The 20,661-nt window shown below is 32.2% G+C and overlaps 1 protein-coding gene and 1 long non-coding RNA gene across 5 annotated transcripts in view; one reads left to right on the top strand and one right to left on the bottom strand.

Moving 5' to 3' along the window:
- Nucleotides 1-20,661, top strand: part of Egfr (epidermal growth factor receptor) — a 122,708-nt gene that overhangs the window by 95,905 nt on the left and 6,142 nt on the right. For 2 of the 4 annotated variants that reach the window (XM_088187778.1, XM_088187777.1), the window contains exons 2-4: nucleotides 12,560-12,846; nucleotides 17,649-19,046; nucleotides 19,181-19,313. In XM_088187778.1, the coding sequence (XP_088043904.1) occupies nucleotides 12,720-12,846; nucleotides 17,649-19,046; nucleotides 19,181-19,313 (1,658 nt within the window). In that variant the 5' untranslated portion in view covers nucleotides 12,560-12,719. The remainder of the gene's footprint in view (nucleotides 1-12,559; nucleotides 12,847-17,648; nucleotides 19,047-19,180; nucleotides 19,314-20,661) is intronic. The other 2 variants (XM_088187780.1, XM_088187779.1) reach the window with 1 other exon arrangement.
- On the bottom strand, nucleotides 17,025-20,586 carry LOC148234421 (uncharacterized). The gene is made up of 2 exons (XR_015809986.1): nucleotides 17,266-20,586; nucleotides 17,025-17,226 (listed from the first exon to the last, which is right to left on the bottom strand). It is a non-coding gene; the product is annotated as an uncharacterized LOC148234421 (long non-coding RNA).

Here is a 20,661-nt window from a genome sequence, read left to right on the forward strand (position 1 = left end):
AACATGTTCATCTTGAGCTGCGAAGTTATTATGTTTTTATAGCACATTCTTCTTAAAGTGCTCGTTTAATATATGGCATATAAAAATGAAAAACCGTTTAATTAGCGTCGATAAAAATATATTTATTATAATATTAATCATATATTCGATAAATTTTCTAGATATATTAATCTATTTGACTTGTTAACACATATAAACATATTTATTGTTGACAAGAAAACTGTAGTTACTACAAAACCTACAGCTGAATGATTCAGCGATCAGTTAATGTATATTTTAATGATTTATATGTATTTTTAAACAAATATATATAAATAGCTATAAATATTCATCCAAAAAAACTCGTATTTTTAGCTCGATATGCGATATATTTTTAATAAAATACAGCTTGCCAAACGTTATATTATCAGTCAAAGGATTTAAAAAAATCATTCTGCAATCATTTAAAGCATGGATTATTCAATAATTCGTGTATTTAACCGTCATTTAAATATCACAGTATGTGAATAAAAACAATGTTTATATTTTGTCAAATCTAGAATCAATATTTTACACATTCTTAAAGTAACGCAGTTATGTTTTAAAATCTTGTACATGCTTCAATATGGGAACTGCAAATATTAATTATTTAACTAGTGGGTAAATAAGTATTATATAATATTATTATACACCCATACCTCGCTATACGGCCGCTCTTTATACGGCCTTTCGCTATAACGGCCCTCTTCAATTAAGGCACGTTTTCGATTTACGGCCTAAAATGTTTCGCTATAACGGCAAAAAAACTTTTTTTCGATGTCGATTTTTTAAAAAATTTAAAAATAGATTTAATTTGCATAATTTTGAAATATAAGGTGAAGCAGCTAGCGCCGATGAGGCCGCATCTGAGGAATATCCCAATATTTTAAAGGGAATTATTGAAAGAGGTGGTCATAAACCTGAACAAGTGTTTAACGTAGACGAAACAGGGCTTTATTGGAAGAGAATGCCTGATTGCACGTACATTTCAAAAACCGAAAAATCTGCGCCTGGTTATAAGGTGTCTAAAGAACGATTAACTTTGCTACTTGGTGCTAATGCCGCGGGTGATTTTAAGCTAAAGCCACTTTTAATATATTTGTCCGAAAATCCAAGGCCTCTTAAAGGACTAAATAAAAATCAATTACCCGTCATATGGAGATCCAACAAGAAAGCTTGGATGACTAAAGCTACTTTAGAGGATTGGTTCAAAAATCACTTTTGCACAGAAGTGAAAAAATATTTGCGAGACAATAACTTAAGCAACAAGGCTTTGCTAATTTTGGATAATGCACCAGGGCATCCTACTAATTTATCCGAACTATCTGAAGATGTCATGATTGAGTACCTTCCGAAAAATACAACAGCTCTGATCCAACCAATGGATCAGGGTGCAATAGCCACTTTTAAGGCATATTACCTACGCCGAACTTTCCGACAACTTATAAGGGAAACTGATGGTAAATCTTCAATTAAAACATTTTGGAAAAACTATAACATCAAGGATGCTGTTGACAGCATCAGTGAATCATGGAAGGAATTACAATTAACAACAATGAACCATCTTTGGAAAAAATATGGCCAGAATGTGTAAAAAGTACTGATGCAGAAGTTAATTGCCTTCCTGAAAGTAGGCAAAACATTTTGGATCTAGCACATGATCTCGACTTTGAAGGTTTGAACGAACGTGATGTGCTTGATATACTTAAAGCTGATAGGGAACCCCTTTCATATAAGGAACTCATTCAGTTGCAAGCAGAACCGGCATTTGATGAAGAGACAGAGCCTGTTGTATCCAAACAGCTAACATCGAAAAAAATGTCAAAAGCTTTTTCCTATTTCGAACAAGGAATAAACATCTTCCTTGAAAACGATCCTGACGTCGAACGTAGCGCTAAAGTTTCTCAAAGAATTAACTCAGCCATTAGCTGTTATTAATCACTGAAGAACGAAAGAGACAAAAAGGCAAGACAAACAACGTTGGACAATTTTTTTAAGCCAGGTCTATCCTTACCAGCGAAAAATGAGAACGACAGTGATCTGCAGGTTACCATTTCTTCATCATCTTCAGATTAAAGCCATTTTAAAAAAATTTTGTATGTATTAATACACCTATTTTATGTAACATGAAGTTGTTTCATTTTTGTTTATGGATTATTATTGGTTTTTGGAGTCTGTTATTATTTTATGTACAAATGTATGTATTTTTGATTTAAATGAAATAAAAAGATAAAATGCATTTTAAATGATAAACCATGTTACATATTTAACAAATTTGGAACCGATCCCATTGAATTTGTATGAATTTGTATTAGAATAATTGATTCGTTATACGGCTTTTCGCTTAGCGGCCAAGTTTCGTGGAACGTATCTAGGCCGTAAAGCGAGGTATGGGTGTATTTGTAATTGTGGAGATTTTAACACATTAAAATCTATCAGGATTTTAATATTAAATAAAAATGTGAAAATGCTGATAAAAGTCATATAATATACTATAGATCTGTATAGATATTATTAACTTAAGCTAATGAGAGTTATTTGAGCCTCTAATTTTAGACAGAATCGTGACTGAGGTAATTCAACATCCTTAAATAGTGTGTCATACGTTTGTAAAATAAATTTGATTTTAATTTTTATAATATTTTAATAATTATATTATAGAACATTTTATTTTTATAAGCTATTAACGAATTTTTCATTTTTTTTTATTAGGCACAATCTTAAAACATGATACAGAATCAGACTTATTATATGGTATATTTTTCAATCTAAATTGTATTGTAGAAAAATTATCCCGATCCTCATCATTTGCAGTAAGAAGTAGTGGGAGGGTTCGCTTTCACATTTCTTACTCATTGCTCTACGTTGTTGGTGTTAACGCAGCATAAGTCAGCGCGACGGGTTAACGTTGAACGTTAACCTTTCAGCCGCGTTCACTTCTGTGTGCACAATACATGCACACGAGTAAGTCGTCTTTTTCAATATCGAAACAACGCGCGTCATTAAGTGGTATAATGCCCGTCAGCGGAGAGCTTTGGCAGTCACGAACCTCCATAAAGCACAAACAGTCACGCTCTTGAACTTGTTCTCGGCGGCCGGTATAATGTGCACATTCGCCCGGGACGAGAGTATTGCTTTTCGCAATAATGGCGCGCCGCTCGTGTAAGTATGTAATGCTTTTGGCGCGCAGGGAACGGGTTTTCAATGCATCCGTGCGTCGGGATCACTCAATACTAGGGCCGAACAATTATAATAATATGATACTATAAATAAGCCAAGGGAACGAAGCATACACGCTCATGCCTTAAGACAATTGGAAACGGATATAAGAAGCTGGAAAGGGATCGATGGGATTATTAGTTTTGTTGTTAACCATGCTTCAAATTGCGCTATTGAAGCAATGATGGAAATGAAGAAAATAAAAGCATTTCTGAGTAAGTTCAAAACCGGTCGTAAAGCAGCAGAAACTGCTCGTAAAGTAAGCAATAATTTTAGCGGTTATACTGTTAAATAAAATACAGAGCAATGGTGGCTTTAAAGAAATCGTTTTCGGAACGAGATGCTTGAGTATGAAGTTGAGGTCATAGACGTCCTTCTGAATACACACAACAATTCTAGAGCTTGCACAAAAATTATGTATTAGTAATCAAACAACGCTAGACCACATAAAACAGCATAAACTAAATGAAAAATTTGTTCCGCGCTTTTTTTATACTACGCTAAGCACTTCAAGAGCTTGCACATAAATTAAGCGTTAGTAATCTAATAATGCTAGATCACCTAAAATAGCTAGAAATATCAAAATGGGTGCCGCACAAACTAAATGAGTTTTAAATTTGGCAGTTGTGAATCTAACAAATCTAGACCAGATTATACAGTTATAAATAGCAAAAAGCTTAACAAGTGAGTGCCGCATAAACTGAATAAATAGCAAAAAATCACCATAACGATCACCGCGTTCTGCGCTTTTTTTACGCAACAAAAAGAATCTATTTCTGGATCGATTGTAACGTGTTACAAAAATAGATCGTTTAAAGCTTTGTTCGCTGTGCTTGCTATTCAAATAAGTCATTGTGTTTAATGCTTACGAAATTGATATATTTCGATGTTATAACCATACACCTGTTATGGTGCAAAATTCAAAAGTTTTTGCCTAAATTTCTAGTCTTCTTTTTCTCTTCAAATTGAAGATAGTAAGAATTCTTAATATCGCATTATACTCAAATAAAACGGTAAACTTTTTTGGCTTACCTCTTCAGGACGCTTCAATTAAAACAATCGGATATTTATTTCAATGCCATAACGATACATTATTGTATGCGTGTGCCGGTGCGTTATCGTGGTGCAAAATCAAAGAATTGTATGCCCTAATTTTCTGATCTATTTATTCAAATTGACTCTCGAAAACGGCGTAAAATTGCAAATTAATAAGAATTTTTAGTGCAATAAAGCATTATAATGAAATAATACAGTAAAGAGAACTTTGGCATTCGATCAAACTTGACGGGTTTTTTTACTTATCTCTTCAAGACGCTTCAATTAAGAAGTATGGACATTTATTTTAACGCCAAAAATTATACAAAAGTACGGAAATTTATTTTTATGCTTGTACGTTATCGTGGTTCAAAATCAAAGAATTTTATGCCCTAAATTTCAGATCTATTTATTCAAATAAACTCTCGAAAATGGCGTAAAACTGCAAAATATTAAGAATTTTTAGTGCAATATAGCATTATAATGAAATAATACAGTAAGGAGAACTATGACATTCGATCAAACTTGACGGGCTTTTTGACTGACCTCTTCAGGACGCTTCAATTAAAACGTATGGACTTTTATTTAAAGCCAAAAATGATCAAAAAAATGATACAAAAGTATGGAAATTTATTTTTATGCCTGTGCGTTATCGTAGTTCAAAATCAAAGAATTGTATGCCCTAAATTTCTGATCTATTTATTCAAATAAACTCTCGAAAATGGCGTAAAACTGCAAAATAAAAAATTTTAGTGCAATATAGCATTATAATGAAATAATACAGTAAGGAGAACTATGACATTCGATCAAACTTGACGGGTTTTTTGACTGACCTCTTCAGGACGCTGCAATTAAAAAGTATAGACATTTATTTTAACGCCAAAAATTATCAAAAAAATGATATAAAAGTATGGAAATTAATTTTTATGCCTGTGCGTTATCGTGGTTCAAAATCAAAGAATTTTTGATCTATTTATTCAAAAAAACTCTCGCAAATGGCGTAAAACTGCAAGATAATAATAATTGTTAGTGCAATATAGCATTATACTAAAATAAAGCAGTTATGAAAACTGTGAAATTCGATCAAACTTGACGGACTTTTTTGGCCCATCTCTTCAGAGCGCTTTAATTAAAAAATATGAATATTTATTTTTATGTCAAATAGGTATAAAAAAATAATACAAAAGTATGGACATTTGTGTTAATGCATGTGCGTTATCGTGGTGCAAAATCAAAAATATGTTGTCTAAATTTATGGTCTATTTATTCAAATGGACTCTCGAAAACGGCGTAAAACCGTAAGATAAAATATATAACAAAAGTGAAAGCACATCGAAAAAAGACACAGAAAAAAATAGGAGCACGCTTTGAACGATGTTTTAGTGTCTGACTGTTGAAAATGTATAGACTTTAGCTTTAGCTTTTAATATAATTATTTATAATCTGAATGAAGGTAAACATCACTTGCTGGTGAAAAGTATTTGAATAATCTGAAGGTCAACGTTTAACATTAACCCGTTGACTGTCAAAAATGACCTTTTCATGATATGTGTGTGTTTTTTTTTTTTGTAATAAATTTAACCCAAAGGCCTACGCTACATGCCAAACACTATTCGTGATCATATTATTAAATAAAATTGTTATAAATACGTTTTGTTATGCTAATTGTGACTTTTATATTGTTAAACAATCTTATTCGAAATTAATAGAAATAATATAATTTTAAAGATCTCTGCTTCGAAACATTGGTTACATCGTTCAGTCTTTATAGACTTATTTCAAATGCAACGTAGACCACTGAGACGCAATTAGTTGATCTTGGCAGTTATTTTTTTATGATGACAAGTAAAAAAGATAAGAGTCGCGACACAGCATCAGTTTGCATGCTTAATTTTGACTGTGACGAGCGATAATTTAATTTACTCGTATAGTGTTACATAAACAAGCAGTTAAACTACGATTTGATAATTATACAATTGCTCTTTATCCGATCTTATAGAAGCAATTTATTTTTCGGTTATGATTAACGATATTTTACTGTCCTTACATAATATAAACTTAACCGATACCATATTTTGCCATTTTATAAATAAACTCTTGTTCATAAAATATATGTTTATAACATAGAAATTAGCTCATAATAAATAACCTTAACCGACAAACAAGTTGAATCATAATATACATGTTTATTACATAACTAGATCGAAACAGTATTAAACGGTTTTTCATACGCTTTCCCTAATAATATTTCTTATCAATGTTGACCGAGTAAACTATAAATAGTCAATATTTATTTAGATGTCTACATACCCATACATTTATAATATATATATATATATTATTTAGATAAAATATAAAAGGTCTATCTTATTGTGTCATTAATTGTATCTCACGTTACAAGCGACGGTTATGTATTTGTTTGCGATAAGGAAACTTAGGGTAGATCTCAAATTATTGTCTTCATATGTATAATGTTGTATTGTGTCTAAGATTATTTTTTGCTGTATTGCTCACGTAAAAATATCTGCAAATAACAAATATTATAAATACTACGAGCAAATAGTAATATTAGCATAGCATATGTCAGTTTATTTAGTCTAGCAAACCAAAGGGCGAAATAAATTTCTCGCAGTTAATAATTCACTCTTTACAAATTTCAAACATACGATTCTTGTTATATTTAGTCTATATATATACATATGATCATATTTAGATCACGCAGAAAGCGGTTCTTCAGAAAAAGTACGCTAATACAATCTTACACGATGACAATAACTTAAGGTATATTATTATCATTATTTTTACAAAATTATATTGTGTCTTAGATTACTTTTTTCTGTTTTTAATCTCACATATAAATAACTACAAATAGCAAATATTAAATAATACTACGTGCAAGTAGTAGTATTATCGTAGCATATTTTGTATAGTATACCAAAGGGTAAAATACACTTTTCGCAGTTAATAACTCGGTCTTTACAAAGTGCATACATCCGATTATTATTATATTTAGTACATAAATAATAGTTTTTTTATAATCTTTTTTTGCATAAAAACTTTCATTTTCCGTTAAAGCGTATTGTAAAATTAGGAAGGTATAATTGCGTTAATTCTGGAAAAGGTGCATTTTTGTCGTCGTCCCAGCAAGTGCATAATGGCGAGCCTCTTAACTCAACACGTGCGCGCGACCATTTTTATTTTGCTTCTATTCATAGAATACAATATCGAGGACATTTAAAAATTAGAAGCTTGTAAATAAAACACTTTTATAATATATATATAGATATGAGCATACTTAGATCACGCAGAAAGCGATTCTTCAGAAAAAGTAAGCTAATACAATCTTACACGATGACAATAACTTAAGGTATATTATTATCATTATTTTTACAAAATTATATTGTGTCTTAGATTACTTTTTTCTGTTTTTAATCTCACATATAAATAACTACAAATAGCAAATATTAAATAATACTACGTGCAAGTAGTAGTATTATCGTAGCATATTTTGTATAGTATACCAAAGGGTAAAATACACTTTTCGCAGTTAATAACTCGGTCTTTACAAAGTGCATACATCCGATTATTATTATATTTAGTACATAAATAATAGTTTTTTATAATCTTTTTTTGCATAAAAACTTTCATTTTCCGTTAAAGCGTATTGTAAAATTAGGAAGGTATAATTGCGTTAATTCTGGGAAATGTGCATTTTTGTCGTCGTCCCAGCAAGTGCATAATGGCGAGCCTCTTAACTCAACACGTGCGCGCGACCATTTTTTTTTTTGCTTCTTTTCATAGAATACAATATTGAGGACATTTAAAAATTAAAAGCTTGTAAATAAAACACTTTTATAACATCTTTACAAAATTATTTTGACGTAATTTCACCTTTATATTTAATACATTTTTGTGTTCTGCCTGGCATCGATAAATACAGATTTTCAATTATTTTAAGATCGATCTTCTCTTCCCACACTACGGTTTTTTGTCTGTTTCTGGACCATGTTAATGATATAATTCCCATTAACTGTTTGAATTGTGTAATCTATAAATAAAGGATTAATTTAGTGAAAGTTTTAATGTAAAAACTATAATTGGACGGCGCAGAATCGTCTTGCAAAATGGGTTCAGCAGTATGTTGGGAAAGTTCTTCAAGGGTTGGAATAAAATCGTTTCATACAAGCAATTTATATATTTATGCGTTTATGGTGCCTAGACGAAATTTACAAAGCCCAATCCATAAGTTGTCATGCACTCGAAGATCATCACATAGGGTGTAATGCATAAGGGATGAAATCTTTCGCTTTTTTTATGGCGCACAGTTGCTTACCATCTGCTAGAAATTGATTAAATTTGGATTCGTCAGAGAAAGCCACTCTTCTCCAATCTTCAACGGTCCAATGGCGATGAGCTTTTGCCCATTCAAGGCGATTCTTTTTCATTTTCTCAGTAAATTGTGTTTTTTTTTTGCTGGGATTCGTGCTTATAATCCAGCTTCAACCAAACATTTATTCACTGTCCATCTTAAATTATTCGAGTTTGAAGTTAGCAGCAGTTTTGAATCGATATTTTTTTTATGAAATCCTTTATTCTGCGATTTTTTCTCGAGCAGACGTCATACGCTTTTGACCACCCCCTTGCATCCACTCTAAAATTCCTGTTTCGCGATATTATTCAATAAATTTTCGAATAACAGGAACACTAAATCTCACTCTTCGCGCTATCTCTAGAATTGAAAGCTCTTCTTCCAGATATGCTATTATTGTAGATTTTACCGTGATCAACATTTGTTTAGATCTCTCTATGATTTTGGATTTGTCTTTACATAACCGAGGCTATCGTGCAACTGAAGAGGCTATACAAGTTAAAATATCCTGTAAATTATTACCACAGATGTATTTTATCATAAAAAATAAAATAGAACAAGTTTTAAAAGAAGAATGCAAATTAATAATAGAATTTATGAAATATTGCCTATGAAACTTTCAAGTGACCTCAGCTGTAGCTCAGAATGTAATTATTCAGAAAGAGTATGATAATATAATAATAAGTCAAAGGATCAACTGACAGTAACAAATAAATATATAGAAAAAAAATTGGAGCGAATATAAAGTGACGACATTTATAACAAACATATATAACAAGCGAAACGTTGTGTAAGATTTATTCGATTGTGAAATTTGATACGAATATGACATCTGCCGTTAAAATCAACAGTGATTAAAGAAATCATTATCCTTCTGATGAATATATAAAATTTGTGTATATACATACATATATTACACATGTACCATATGACTGAAACGTTCTTCTTTAACAATGCTTCTGCCAATACAGTGATGATTTTCGAACCGTGCATTAAAAATAAAGGGTATAAGAACGTTCTCTATAATTATGAAATATAATAATTTATTATCCTGCAGAAAGGGTGCAAATAAAAATGTTTTCTTCGTTAACTTTATCGCCAACACTCACGATTTTTACGATGCAAGCTCCGCTTTAAAATGGGTTTCGACGCCTTGCCTTAAAAGCGCTTTTGTTCTCTGCAATTTGCCAAACAAACAACAAATTAAGACGTTGTATACTTTTTAATTTATTGAACGTGCCACTCGACGAGAAGCTGGAAGAGAAATATTGCTCGTAAAATCTTAAAGTTAATTTACGGTCAAACCACAGAAAACTACCTGACTTTATATACACTAAACGATAAATTATAACATAGCATAAGCGCGGTTTTATACCAACGAGAATTAAAAAAACATCTCTGCGATTGTCGCTTTAAATAAATTTCGTTCTTTCACATCTATAATATATTTCAACCAGACATAGAATAATAGGCATTGTCTTCATTTTCTAAAAATTTGCATTAGAATATATGACATGTATAAGAATCGCTATGCAATATGAAAAATGTATTGTTTTCTTTCAATTACTATTGATGCGAACTTGAACTCAATTATCTAAATTTTTTCATATATATTGACTTACAATATACAAAAATTATTTTTACCACAAAGGTTAAGGAAACTTATGCGTATTAGATGACGATTGACGTTATTATTATTATTATTTTTTTAAATGTATTAATATTGTATATATTTATATATTATATAAATACGCTAAAATTATATAATGTAATATTAAAAAAACTATATAAATCTTAGCAATATAGATATAGATAATAATTTCTTAAAAATTTTTTTTTTATAAACATCTATTTTTACAAATTATTATAAAATATACGTATTTAATATATCATATAGAATCTAAATAACAAATCCTAATAGAACATTTGAAAATTTCAACCATGCTGAAGCAAGCTTTAGTCCTTGGTTACTCTTAGTTCTATGTAAGCTATAAACGGGTTCTAATAATACTAAACAAACATTGGATTTATATGTTTGCGTTCCTTTATTTACCAACTACATCGAGTATTAAATAATATCCTTGAAAGCTGTGCCAGTTTAAGAATGTCTAGCAGCAGTCTGTAATGTATGTTTTTGGTAAATTGAAAGGGCTTTAATTTTATTTCAGCTGGTATGCTTTAAAATTCAAGACAATATCGCACATTCTCTGCTGTCTATTTTAAACCTATTGTTGAAAAAATTAAAAAAGCATCAGGCAAAGTATTATAAATCATAATTCATAAGTATGTTTCAAACCATATCAAGATCAATACACTTAGCATCGAATCTGCTCTGTTTTACCAATTTTTTGATGAAAAATCTCAATATAGGCTATCAAGAAGATGTCATTGATATTGATTTTGAAAAGTCTTTTAATAAATTCATACCTTAATTCTGAAAAAATACCGATAAAATGACTACTTTTCATATCGTTGGTAATATGTTCATTACCACATCAGGAATTCCGCAAGGTTCTAATCTAAGTCCATTAGTGTTTCTACAGTTTATTAATGATAATACTTACTTTTCGCCATAGTATTAATTAAAATAGATTCCATTGAGGATTGTAGAAATGATAAATTTGCTGTGGAAAATCTATGTGCATATACATCCATTAATAGATTACTATGTAGCATCAAAATATTGTCATGTGACCCAGGTCTCGGCAACCTTTTTTAGCTGCGGGTCAAAATAATTAAAATGTGACTATGAAAAAGACTATTCGGGTCAGTGAATATTTTTGGTCCTAACAACCATATATGTGGTCTAGTCGTGACATCGTAACACGTTAAAAAAATTATATTTGCAGAACTGAAATGGGTCACTTCAAATCATCAAACGGGTCACTTGGTGACCCGCGGGTCATAGGTTGCCAAGCCCTGCTATAACCGTTTCTAAGCTTAATTTTGTTACAATGAATGCTACTGGTGAAAATACATATATTTAGACTTCACTAGTGAAAATATAACTTCACTGAAAAATACACATTTACTCTAACATTTGTATATCGCATGTAAATAAATAATTATTAGTATGTAAATATATATATTACTATATATAGAAAAGTTGAAATCACATAATTTTACTAGCAGATAATTTTCACTAATAAAAATATATATCTACCGTTGAAAATGTATTCCGATATGATTTTACTGAAATGATAAAATATTTTCGGGATTGATTTGGGACTGTTTTTTTAGATTTTCGTTTCAGATTTGTATAGGGGGGGGGCAAAAGTTGCCCAGTCAGTGTAAATGTATATATTTCCACATATGGAAAAATTATAATCGTATAATTTTACTATCATCTGCCAGATAAATTATATTTTCACATGTAAAAATATATATCTACCGGTGAAAGTGTATTTTGATATGATTTATTGCAATCACTTGTTGTTTAAATATTTTTTTGGATAGATTCTAGAATTTTTTTATATTTTCTTTGACGGATAATTTTTGGTTTACAAGCAGGGAAGTCATTTCAGCTTTATTAATTATATTTCATTAATATTCGTAGTGTTTTTAATTAAACGACCTACCCCTCCAAAATAACGTCTTTGTATGGTTTTTCATTTCTAAAAATGTCAAGTCTTTTAATAGTTTATCCTTTATTTGATGTGATCATTCAATTAATACTAAGCCTCGGTTCGCTGATGTTTTTTATTAAATGAAGTAAACGCATATCAAGTATCCGAAACTTTCGGAAATCTACAGGTAAGTTTCAAATGAGCATCCCTTCGCTGCATCCCTAAGACGCCTCTATATCTCTCTTATTCCAATCCTCCGCGGCGCCAGCGCGTAGGCTCGATTTTACCTGTCGGAGTAGCCAGCATCCCACTCTCGCGCACGTGTTGTGAAAGAATGTCGTTTCTGTTGCAGGCGGCGGTGGGGATTCGCGGCAGTGGCAGCGGGCGAAGGTGGTCAGTGAGCGATGGGCGCCACTGCCGCTCGGTCGGTCTCGTCCGGCTGAGCGCACCCCGACTGGTGGTAGCAATGGCGGCAACGAGCAGCCGCGGTCCTCGCAAGTGGTTCTGACGCAATGTGGCTTGCGCTCCTGTCGCTGTTGGCGCTCGCCGCCTATGCGCCTGATGCGCTAGCGGCGCGCTCGCACCAGCGCGCGCACTCGCGCGCTCCGCAATCCTCCGAATTCGGCACCAAAGGCAAAAGTAAGTAAAGTGACGGGGGCGAGAATCGCTTGCGACGCTAGTCTACCGTTAACTACCTACGAGATGTTGGCGATGCTGCTTTTTTACATTTTACTCCGAGTTTGCCTTTCGACTAATCGTCCGAAATATGAGGCGATTGTGACGAATCCGAGAACTCGAATCGACTTTTCTAGTGTTTTGTAATACACTAATAATAATAAGACACATATTTACCAAAAAAACGCACATTAATTTATTATAGAAACAGTGATACAGTGTTGTGAGTTTGAGAATGACAAAAAACGGGAACCAAAGTGAACACACATATCATATACTCCGCGGATTTCAGTGCTTACGTTGATTCTTTCATTTTATTTCGATATTTCAGTCTTTTCATCGAAAGAACCTGAGAAAACTATTTAAAATCGCGCCCCCTTCCCCCTCGCCCCCGTCATAAAAAAATAGTGGTATGTCGTCTGTCCCTATCTACTATTAACGCAACTAAATAATTTCACTATTCATTTTAGTTTCAATTATTTAAGCATACCGATGCGAACCGTATTTTTATACTTAGTCCTTATATTCCATAACCATATTATCCTATTGATAACGTAGCATTAGATACAAATAGCATAACAGTTATTCTCCACCGATTCTTGTGCTGCAATATATGATCAAAGAATCAGATAATGCTATTCTATTATGGAGACATTGTTTTTTTATTCTCTCTAAAAGCATCATACTTTCATTTCCGGCATTATAATATCTACAGAAAAAGCTAAGATTATCCCCATTAAATATATATATATAGGACGGCCATAGTTTTAAATAATACTCTTCTATAAAAATAATAAATATTTTGACAATATAAAACCTAATAGATATTTTTTCTTAATTTTTTAGCCAACTTAATAGAATAGAATATAGATTATTAATTTTTGGTTGTCTTCTATTATATCTGTAAATTTCCCCCTTTACGCTTTTTTATCAATTAATCTTCAATTCAACACACATTAAATAATAGTTTTACTTTTTTTTGTCTTAATTCACAACACTCGTTTAATATTTGAAAAAAAACATGCTCGACATTCGATTGTTTAAAGTCTGAAAATGGCGGCGGTTGCAGTGGCGCCATCTATGATATTGTATAATAAAAGCGAAACTAGTATATTAGCGTGCTTTATATTATAAAAATGAAAATGCGCATTTCGCCGGCCATATTTAAATATATTTGTAAAAATGTGTTAATTATTAATATTACTGTAATAAATAGTGTTTTTGATATGTATTTTCAGCTCCACAATATTTTATTTATGTTTTTGTACCTTGTACATATATTTGCGTATTAAGATTGGCTCCAAAGTTCGTACTAACACGTATTATGTATTTGCATCGCTTTATGTATTAATTATTGTGTATATGTTCTAATAACTTTTGCAGACGATATTCAATAAACAACGATAAACACGATGTACTGTATTTTCGCCCACTGAAATGTGCTATTTTGCTCTTCACGCCTAAATCTAAAATTATGGTTTTGTATCCTCACCGCGCGTTCATGTCACTTGGTGCATGTTCTAACCGCAGGCAAATTTGATAAAATTATGTTGCGCTACACAATGCATTATGTATATCTAATACCAAATGTATATGATTATTGCAATTTTTTAATGCTATCCATTAAAAAGAGCTTATCTTCAAATTTGCTTAACCATATTTATAGTGCCGTATTCAGCGCCCGATTTACATTTAATCTAATAATATCTAGTAACGTAAATAAATATAAATTACTGTGCATATATGATATGTATCAATTTAAACACGCATTATGACATTTATTATCTCGCATATTATCAATGACGGCGTTACTATTATTATCAGTAACTTTAATAATTTCGTAATAGTCTTTGTTTATTGTTTATAAGTGCAAAATAGTATGTTATTGATATAATCTTGTTTCTAACTCACTCGTATTGGCAAGAAAAATCTGGAACGACTATTTAGTTACAAATATGATATATATGTACATACATACGTTACGGCATATTATATACCAATCATTAGTATTGCGACTTAAAGATCGGAATAGAGTCCGTAAGGTCTAGACTGATAATATAGAAGCCGCGGGTTCAGACTCGAGTTTTATTTATAAAAATCAGCTATTAATATGAACCGGCCACAGCTACAAAGTGACATATATTGATTATAAATTATAATACTGATGATTTTATTTTAATTAATCATACATGAGATAAAAAATCTAAGAAAATTTTTCACAAATTTTTAAAAGCGTCAAGAAACCCGCTCCTAGCCCTGAGCCAAGAAAATTATGTAGTGGTACGTAAACTATTTTCATTTTTCGCGACCTATAGATAATCCTTATCGTACTTAGATGAAAGTAATTAACCCGTGCCCAGATAATTTTTTATAAAGTGAAAAATCTGCGAAAATTTTATTTGAAACTCGGGCGATCGATCGATATTTTTTTAATTTTTATACAAATAATATAAATATTCAGAAAAAATAAAACTCGCCTTTGATTGTATCGTCTGCAATAGAGATATATATTTTTAATTTTCAATATAATTTTTATTAAATATTTTTTTCTTTTGTTGCTTAGTTTATTCAATAAAACGCATAATTATGCAAACTGTGAGTATTTAAATATTATATTTTAGACGCCACTTAAATTTTCGGGGGGCTCACAGCAACAATAAGCACCGGGCCCCGATTTTTTTCTCGGCGGCCCTGTCAGTTTTAGATATTCAAAAGCTCAAAGCGTTGTGCATATTATATCACTGAGTATTTTTATTCCGTCTATGACGAATCATCTTCAGCTCTAGATCGCAATGGAGACAATCTGACATCACGATCTAGCAGGTCGTTCGTTTTAACTATAAATAAAAACTATTTTGTTCGTGAATATTTAAAAAAAAATATGGATGAAAGCTTTAGAAAAAAATAAGATTCAGTAGGTTTCACTAGTACTTTATTATAAAAAAATAATGTAAACAATGTACATTTCAATATGTTAAAGAGACATTATCACTGTGTGGACTAACAACAGGGGTTTCGTCCGCTTTGCTCCACGGCCCCTCGGTTCTAAGATGTAGTCTAGAGTCTAGACTGAATTAAAAATGAATGACTTCATTCCTGACTATATATTTAAGACTGTCAAGTTAATCTCCTTTCTCCAAAGCGTAAGTAGCAATATAGTGAAACTTATTAAAAAAAATAGTCTCACAAGTTTCAGTAAAAACTTTCAAGTATCTTTTTTTTACGCGTTGGTGTTTTTGTGGTGCCTTAATGTTTAATGTGTTTAATCTCATTTATTATACTTTATACATATCAGACTAATTTGTCACTTATCAACTTCATCGATTCTTGATCCATAACAAGGGCGATAAATCGTATATTGCAAACTTTAGACCTACTAAGTTGTTTCATATATTTATTCACATATATACACGATCACTAATGAACTAATGCGGGTTTCGTCTGCGTCGTTTCACGAACACCAATCTCTTGTGCCTTTCGAAGGAGGTGACAAAATCTCTCGGTTCTAATATTCAGTTCGATGTAGTACCGACACAAAAAGTATTTGATAAAGTTTGTTTTTCGAATACCTTATTCCTTTATTTTAATTTTATATGTTTCTATTTTTTATACATGTGTTGCGTTATTTTGACGGGTGACCGTATTATTGCGCACACTACAATTCCACAGAGAGAAAGTTCTAAATATAGATTTGATTGTCAAATATATTTTACTTGTAATTCCAATTGCTTAATATTTTTAAGTTAAAATTTGTATAAATTAATAATATAATTTAAAAATATTTTTAAATTAAAAATCATACTAATATTTGTTATATATACATATGTTTTTTTATATATTCACATTTATCAGAATTTTTTGCTGTGTGCAATAATCACCGAACCATCTTAACATGGCTCAGTTTTTTCTTGAGTGACACCTTTGTATAGATGTCACATCGGGGAAAGTTTTTGTTTTTAACAATAGGTTAAAAACAAAGAATTCCTGTATTTTTCATAAGAATACCAACTGGAATGAAATCAGGACCTGTCGATTTTTTTACCTTCATTTTCCCATAACCATACTGAAAGACAGAAAATGTAAAACTAAAACATATGTATTTATATGAAATGTTAAATAAAACTTTTTCGTATTAAAATCATCATGACAAGTCACGATGATTAGATTTGTAATTATATCTCTAGCTCTAATTCTTTCAGGTATTAGTCACAGACTTATACCACTGACTCTATTGTGCTAGCTGATTTAATTAGAGGACAATTTAAATGAGCAATATATAAAATAATTGTTCTAATAAACGAATTGCTTGCATTTGTAAGAACAGTGGACACATTATGAATAACTCTCTGCAACGTATCCTTTTCCGAAGATTTACCTTCAAACAATTTGTTTTACGGAACCAAGTATTTATTTTAATGCACATATTTCTCAAAATAATTCCCTGTTAAATATCACACATTTAATAGAGACAAGCTAAAGACAAATATCTGCCGACAGTTATCCTCGCAGAATTTTTAAGTAGCGTTCATGTTCAATTATAAAATATATTATTATTCGCCTTTCCCTATCTACCGATAATTATTTATGGCAAAGGTCAGGGCACTATGCCATATACATATGTATGTACACGCCGTTCGATTCAGATACTTTTTTTTAATTTATACATTCGTCCAGTTTTTTGCCAAATTGTAGATGCACGTTTTCGAAACGCATCCGATAAAAACGGAATGCATTTGTAATTTTGTGTTTTTTCTGTTCCTTTTTAGTATGCATCGGCACGAACGGCCGCCTGTCGGTCCCTTCGAATCGGACCCACCATTATCGAAACCTGAGGGACAGATTCACGAACTGCACCTACGTGGACGGCAATCTAGAGCTGACATGGCTGCACAGCGACTACGACCTATCCTTCGTGCAGTACATCCGAGAGGTGACCGGCTACGTGCTCATCTCTCACGTAGACGTGAACCGCATTATCCTGCCCAAGCTTCAGATCATCAGGGGCAGGACTCTGTTCAAGCTGAACATCAGGGACGAAGAGTTCGCCCTGATGGTCACCATGTCCAACTCCAACACATTGGAGCTACCCGCACTGAGAGACGTGCTCAACGGAAGCGTTGGCATATACAACAACTACAACCTGTGTCATGTGAAAAGCATCAATTGGGACGAGATCATAACGGGTCCGAACGCCAGTTACGTGTACGTTTACACTTTCTTGTCGACGGAGCGAGAGTGCCCTTCTTGCCACAGTTCCTGCGCGGCCGGCTGCTGGGGCGAAGGGGCAGAGAATTGCCAACAGTTCTCCAAAGCCAACTGCAGTCCGCAATGCTCGCAGGGTAGATGCTTTGGTCCCAATCCCCGCGATTGCTGCCATATATTCTGCGCCGGAGGCTGCAGGGGTCCCATTCAGAGCGACTGCTTGGCGTGCAGAAACTTCTACGACGACGGCGTCTGCACCCAAGAGTGTCCTCCGATGCAGAGATACAATCCTACCACGTACTCCTGGGAGGCGAACCCTAACGGAAAATACGCTTACGGCGCCACTTGCGTTAGAAACTGCCCTGAACATCTCTTGAAAGACAACGGGGCATGCGTCAGAAGTTGCCCTCCCAAGAAAACCGCTGTAAACGGAGAGTGCGTTCCATGCGACGGACCGTGCCCAAAAACTTGTCTGGGCGTCAAGTCAGTCCACTCCGGTAACATCGACAGTTTCAAAGACTGCACCATCATTGACGGCTCGCTAGAGATTCTGGAGCAGTCGTTCAAAGGCTTCCAGCAAGTGTATCCCAACTATACGTTTGGATCCAGATTTAACGAGATGCATCCGGATCGTTTGGAAGTGTTCAACACTCTGAAAGAAGTCACCGGATACATTAACATTCAAGGCTACGACGAAAAGTTCACCAATCTATCCTACTTTAGAAACTTGGAGATGATCGGCGGCAGACAATTGATGGAAAACTTTTTCGCATCACTATACATAGTCAAAACAGCGCTGAAATCGCTTGAATTAAAATCACTCAAGAAAATCAATTCAGGAATGGTGGTTATATTGGAGAATGAGAACTTGTGTTATGCTGACAGTATAGATTGGAAGAGGATTATGAAATCGACCGATCATGGCACATTATTGACAAACAACAGGAATGCTTCAAGTTGTAGTACGTTTTTCATTAAAATATTTTTACACAAAAATAAGATAACTTGATTATGATAAATTTAGTTATCTTAATTTTGTGGAATAAAACTTGCTGTACAACAAAAACTGATTTTGTTTCTTGATATTACTTTACAGAAGCCGAAGGTTTGATTTGTGATCCACAATGTTCATCGGAAGGTTGCTGGGGTGCCGGACCAGATCAGTGCTTATCGTGTAGAAACTATCAATTTGGAGATAGGTGCTTGGAAAGTTGCAGCTCTGTTAATGGGTATTTACTTTGATTAACCTTTGAATTATCTCATTGAAAGCCGTTGTGGTCCTACTTATTCAAGCATAAGAAAATTGTTCCTATCTAATATAAACCCTATAAAAAATATTAACTAGTGAATATATACAGCTACTATCTTTGCATTTGTGCATTTACATCATTAATGCACCTACATAATTATTTTTCCCTTTTTTCAACACCTTATTCATACTCAGGTGCTCAACTTAAATATGATCTTGATAATGCATTACTTTTTTACAATTTAAGAATACTCGAAACATTGCAATTTAAGAATAAACGAAATGTCATGGAACACTGTAATTCAATAGTAGTAAACATATAAGTTTTAGACATACTAAAAATAAAATGACACCAACCTCAACAAAAAAATAAAATATTATGTTATATATAGTTAACAAAGTATTTTTTTCAACTTTTTTGTTGAACAGTCTACAATAAAGAAGTTACATAATCATATTTGAAATCGACATAAAATCAATTAGAATATTATAAAATTTTCAGTTATTTAACTTATTTGCTCAAAAAAATATCAATATTACAAAGGTAACAAAATAATAACTTTTACTTACAAATATTTTTGTGCTTTTTTTGTAGCAAATTTATCCATTATTTTATCGATCGATAAAATTGACATATTCGATATTTTTTCTAAACAAGTGACGCCTCTTTTAGCAGAAGCTGCAGTGACCAGTAATGTTAAAATTATCCCTAACGCAATATCCAAATTCGGATATGACTGTATTAGATTTAATTTATGCATTATTCTTACTATATCTAAGCTTGTGGCTGTCTTGAGATCTGTAATTAATTCCATTGCCTAACTATTTCTGATAATAATTCATTAGAATTACTATCGCTAGGATATTTGAAACCAAAATCATAATCTGCTTTATGTAAATTTTCTGCATTCATCAACATAAAATTTGACATGTGATACATTTTTTCATATCCTTATCTAAGTCATGTTCTTAAAATGTATATTACTCCTTTCATTTCTACAATAAATACAAACTTATCATCATAAGGAACAGATTGTTGAAATCGATGATATAATTTGATAATTTTACATCGTTTTACACTTTTAGAAAAAAATATTTTCACATTTGCTGTAAGGAATAAGATAATACTTGTAATAAACGTAAATCTTTAGTCATAGTCATCGTTTTTTACAGCAAAGCTTTGTTTACTCTATTACATTATTGCATTATCAAATTCCATGCAGATAGTGCACACAAAAATTAAAAAAAAAAAATTTCAATAGACTTTTAATCTCGACACGTTGTAAAGATTGTTCATTTTCTAAATCAATAAACACGTTATAAACTAA

The sequence above is a fragment of the Plectrocnemia conspersa genome, unplaced genomic scaffold (assembly GCF_051122295.1).
Source record: "Plectrocnemia conspersa isolate PC_06_02 unplaced genomic scaffold, ASM5112229v1 ptg000006l, whole genome shotgun sequence".
NCBI lineage: Eukaryota > Metazoa > Arthropoda > Insecta > Trichoptera > Polycentropodidae > Plectrocnemia > Plectrocnemia conspersa.